This window comes from Gossypium arboreum, chromosome 12 (assembly GCF_025698485.1).
Source record: "Gossypium arboreum isolate Shixiya-1 chromosome 12, ASM2569848v2, whole genome shotgun sequence".
In the NCBI taxonomy this organism is placed as follows: Eukaryota; Viridiplantae; Streptophyta; class Magnoliopsida; order Malvales; family Malvaceae; genus Gossypium; species Gossypium arboreum.
Window position 1 is genome coordinate 16,535,765 of NC_069081.1, and position 5,731 is coordinate 16,541,495.

Sequence of the window (5,731 nt, forward strand, 5' to 3'; positions counted from 1 at the left end):
TAATAATTGTAATAAACATGATACTAGTTACTAATTCGTGAAATCTTACCTTAAAACCTTAGTTTCTCACATAGTCTAGATTTTCTCTCTCTTCAAACATGAACCCACCACTTGTCTTCCTCTCTATCACTTCCTCCTTAAGTTTTTATGTATTGGTGTTCCCTAAAGTTAAACCTTGAAAAAGAGGGTTTTAGTGGTTTGCTAACCAATCCCAACTGTAGAGAGGTGGAGGAGAGGGAGGGACAACATAATGCAAATCCAAATCGATCTAATGGTGAAGATTGGTGATCGGTTGAAAGAAAGATTAGAGTTCATGATTTAATTTGAGCAAATTGGACTTGACATTTTAGAGAATCGAAATAGGAAAAGGCAAAGAAGAGATGTGGATTATCATTTGGAGGTGCCTGTGGATGGAGATGACACCTGAATGACAAAGAAGAGGTAGCCACGGTAAGTTCCGTTAGAGGATGGTTTGAGAGACTTTGTTTTTCAATGTTTTAGGTTGAGTAGTTAAATGTAAATAAAAATAAATTTGAAATAAAAAAAAATAGAGTTATGAAGTTTGAGTTTGAAGTTATAATTTGGGGATATGTGATCTCTCAAATCTCTCACGTTCATTTTCTCCCCAATTTTATTTATCGTCTTTATTCATCTTGTTATTTGATCTTATCATTTTTCAAAAACACTACCAACCCATATGCTCATCTCTCTCAACCTTTTCTCTCTTAATAGGGTCTGATTGTTTAGTATGCCTTTCTCCTTCGTTTGTTTGTTCTGCAAAATTTGAAAATCTACGTCAAAAACTTCTTTTAACTAAAATTCTAGGATATTTCTCATTTATTTTTTAAGATGTTTTTCATGCTTGTATTTTGAGAAATATGTTTATTTTTATGAATTTTTTTAAAGTTCTACTTTTGTTTTCCAGTGAATTGTGCTCCGGCATCACTATTTGTGGGGTTAGTCGGCTCCCTCTCCCTTTCCCTCATCCCCTATTATCTCCTTTCTTCTTCAGGTTTCTTACATTTTTGGCGAGGGTAAAAAAAGTATATTTCACTATTCGTTGGAGACCAGTGATAGCATTCTTTGGTCTCCTCAGATAGTCAATACAGCCTCGGATGTAAAAAGAAAAGAATGGGTCATTCATTGGAATAGAGTATGGAATGGGGCTTGAATAGGATTCCTATTCACCTTGTAAAGTTTTGAATTGGACAGTAAAAGTTAAAAAAGGAGTATTGGGTTCAACTATAAACTTACCAGAATTCACCTTAAACGAATTTATTCATGTTCATAATTTATACGTACATGACAATGTGTTTATTTAAAACATTAAAACATGATCAAGCCCCAGAAGCCTTTGTTTTCAGGTGCTGAATACAGATGTTTGCAACTTGGGACATGGAATTATAAGACGAACCACCTTTGGCCAATGCATTTTCCGCACTATCTTTTAGCTCCTTAATCCTTGATCGTATGTTTCGTCCTTGACGATCCACCAATATTTTTCTAACCACCGATCTTATCTCTTCTCTCCCCACCGCTGCATCTGATTCTACCGCCATCACTCGAATGCTTGCTCCAATGTCTTCCGTTAACATCGAAGCATTCATCTTCCGCTCAGCGTAAAGAGGCCATGCAATCATCGGCACCCCATTGACTATACTCTCCATGGTTGAATTCCACCCACAATGGGTTAAAAACCCACCAATCGACGGATGACTCAATACTTCGACTTGGGGTGCCCACATAGGGACTAGTAGCCCTCGATCTTGGGTCCTAACCAGAAACCCATCAGGCAAATAATTTAGGGTGGCATCAGATCCATTTCCCAAAGCGAGAAAGGTCCCTGCTGCGTCATTTTCAATAGGAGGACGAAGCACCCAAACAAACTTTTGTTGGCTAAGCTCCAGCCCCCAAGCTAGCTCTTTAACTTGTTGGGCAGATAAGGTTCCGCCGCTCCCAAACGACACGTAAATAACTGATTGTTTCGGTTGCTTATCGAGCCAAGCTATTATTTCGTTACCAAAGCCGACTTTTCAATTGGTCTCACCAGTGGACCGATGGGGTAAATGGGTACCTTCTTTGTCTCTCTCAAGGCTTTAAGAGTTGTGGGTTCAAGTTCATCCCAAGTATTAACCAAAATGCCATCAGTCAAAGACATTTTATTGATTGCTTCAACATATCCTTGGTAAAATGGATCGTTGGCATCCATGAAAAAAACTTCGAGGTTATGCTCAAACTTAATGGGCTTGCAACCCGGAATGTGCAGTGGCTTACGGTTCTTAACATGCTCATCGATCTCTTTCCTATCAATCTCCGGAGTACACAACATAACTGCAAGAAACCATGCATTAGAAGCTATGAATACGAACTTTAACATATTATATTCATCCGCAATCTCCAAAGCATCAGTTCCGAACAAGTCCACAACTAGAGCTGTGGGACGAAACTCCATCTTAGAGATTTCAGATCTGAGAAACGGCATAGACCGTAGCACCGTTATCACTATTGTTGCTATAAACGAAACAGAGGGTCCACCTATGTCGGAAACGTCAATAAAAGGAAGTAAAACAATATCAGGGAGATCACCAGAGTCTGCTGGTGATTGAAGTAGATGGGTGTTTGCGAGTGAGGCATGGTCGGTTGCCACAACAAAGACAGTAACTTTGAAGCTTTGATGGGAAACAAGATGCTTGGCAAGCTCCAGCACTGGGATCAAGTGTCCCATTCCAGGGCTTGCAAGGAGAGCTATATGAGACATTGTGGTTTCCATGGAATGCTGGTCCGCAAACTAACTTTGATACTAACGGAAGAGAATCAGTTAAGATGGGGTAAGTTTAAGAGTGGCGGTGCACTGCATTCGTTGGTGTCTTATTTATAGATAGGAGGTCCAGTTCATTCGTCATAGGATATTATAGGATTTAGAGAGTGCACAAATGGGATCCAACCCGTTCAAACTCGATTTATAAAAAAATGGGAAAACTTCCGAATTTAATGTTATTTAAATCAACATGGCCGAAAATAAAAAAGGATAAATTCTATAACTAATTATTTAATTATTTAATTTTTATTTTAAACTTTAAAAATAAAATTTTAATTTAAACATTCGTATTAAATAATTCCATCATTTTTATTAGTATCATGTTGTTTACTTTCAAGTCACATGGCATGTGGTATTTTTATTTGGTTTTGTTTTATTTCAAATTTTAATTTGAATTATTTTAAAATAAATGTTTAGCTTATTATACATTAATATCTATAATAAAAATAAATAAATGTTTGGTCCATTATGCATTAATATCTATGATCTATAACCTATATATAAGCGCTTTGGACCTTCCTACCTAGGCACGTGTTGCTCTTATCTTATTTTGAGAGAGAGACGGAGTAAATGTGGCAGAGTATGAATGTGCAAAGTCTTTTTATAGATTATAACAATCATCAAATTTTAATAGGCCATTCATAGCCTAAACCCTTTATTTAGATTAAAATTATGTAACTTTTAAGAATAGTTAATATTGTTAAAATTATTTTTAGTTTACATTAATTATAATATATATTTTTTGTTATATGGGTAAGTATTTTTTGTATTTTTAAATTACCACTCAAGTGAAATTAACAAAAGAATTTAATGGTGTTAACAATTAGACTTGAATTTTTAAATTCAAAAAGTAGAGGGACTAAATTCTTAAAAATAAAAGTATGAAGATTAAATTCTAAATACACAAAGAGTAAAGAGATTTGAAGTATATTTTAATCTTTAAATTTTAATCTATAATTTAGTTAAAAAAAATATGCGAAGCGTGATAAAAAATCATACTAATATATATGTTTACGGGCATGAGAGGGTGCAAGTCGAACTCAGGTCCCCTCTTTTATTTGTAATGTTCTTCAAAAGTTTTTCCATAAAATATTATTTTTTCTCAATCAATGTAACTTCTATTTCATATAAAAACCTCTAAAGAAGTTATAAAGATAAGTCACAAACACCTTATTACTCAAAACATTAGTTAATTTAACAATTACAACAAAAAGAACACTATCCTAAAATGTCAACATGTTAAAAATCCTAGTCTAAACTATTTTTTTATCAACTTAAAAAATTATGCTCCTACTGAAATGAATCTGTAACACCCCTTACCTGGGACGAACTAGTACATCATGAGCAAAAGATGTTACAATTGGACACTAAAGCTAACTTAATTTGAGCATCAATTTCAAGACTTTACTTTAACATAAATTGACTCTTTGAAAGTTTTTCAAGTCATTTCTAGACTTACTTTTTACAAACAAGGGTCATTCGGGGCTTAATCAGGACAAAATAAGGTAAACAAGGTCAGTGTTGTGCGACAAGATTACCTTCTGGCCTCACTTGCCTTGATATTCCCTTAGGGGCGTCACTTCTTAAATTTTTAGGTCTATTCAATTTAGTCCAATTTATTATCATTTAGTCCTTTGTCAAAAGATTTTAGTTACCCATATCTCCATCAACCAACCTCTTTTGGGGGTTAACTACTTATGCTCAAAGTAAAAGAAATAAACATAGAAATGAAAAACAAGGCGACCATGAAAGTAAAGCTTAAGAAAAATATCAAAGTTAGGATTTTTATGCAAGAAAATGTAAATAACATGAAACTAAAAGCATTTAACAAGAAAATCTAAAGTAATAAATATAAAAGAAACAAGCTTTGATAGATTTAAAGGAAAAGAAACTGAAATACATTAAACTAAAGCTCAAAGAGTCTTAAAAGGTGCAGGGGCTGGAAAATGTAAATAAACCTTAGCTACAGTAATAACTAACTTAATTAACACTAACAACATCAAGAACAAGAAGTAAATGCAGAAAAATAAACTCTAAACTAAGGTAAAAGAAGAGAAAATAAAAACCATAGAAAAATGCAGAGAAAACTAAGAGAAACCTAGAGAAAACTAAACCTAAAACTAAGATAATGTATGTGTCTCTCCTCCTCAACAATTTTTTGTTGTTTTAAGGTGTTTTCTGGTGACTTTTTGTTGCCAAAAATGCCCCTACATAGACCTTGGGTGATTGATGGATCGGGTAGACAAAGACTACCCTTTTTGTCCAAGTTTGTCCCTCTGAAAAAGGTGGTATCACGATACCTAAAAGTGGATATCACGATACCTTGGGCAATGTCGAGCCTTGAGGTCTTTCTTGGAAGGTGGATATTGCGATACCCAAAGAGGGTATCTCGGTACCAAACTGAAGCATCTGTCAAAGTTGTTTTCAACCTTTCAAAATTTTGCTGACATCGATCCGTCCATTCAAGCTTAACATCTTTTTGAAGTAGTTTAGTTAATGGCAAGGCAATCATGGAAAGTCCTTTTACAAATTGTCTATAGTAACCAACTAGATTGAGGAAACTTCTTACTTTTGTTACATATTTGGGTTGATTCCATTTTAGAATTGCTTATACTTTCCTTGGATCAACAGGAATACCTTCAGTTGATATAACATGCCCCAGATAATCAACTTCTTTTAGCCAAAATTCACACTTGCTTAGCTTTGCAAACAATTATTTTCTCAAAATTTGTAGCACAATTCTCAAATGTCTATCATGTTCTTTATTTCTTGAATATACCAAAATATCATTAATAAACACTACAATGAATTGATCCAAATAAGGTTCAAACACTTGATTCATTAAGTCCATAAAAGCTACAGGTGGTTAGTTAGCCTAAATGGGATAACTAAAAATTCATAGTGACCGTATAT

The 5,731-nt window shown here is 34.3% G+C and overlaps 1 protein-coding gene across 1 annotated transcript; it reads right to left on the minus strand.

Annotated features, from left to right (window-relative positions):
- Positions 1-1,259: 1,259 nt before the first annotated feature.
- On the minus strand, positions 1,260-2,907 carry LOC108477850 (UDP-glycosyltransferase 72E1-like). The gene is given in 2 exon segments (XM_053023407.1): positions 1,260-2,027; positions 2,030-2,907. Coding segments are annotated over 2 exon segments (1,431 nt in total). The 5' UTR covers positions 2,771-2,907; the 3' UTR covers positions 1,260-1,337.
- Positions 2,908-5,731: the final 2,824 nt, after the last annotated feature.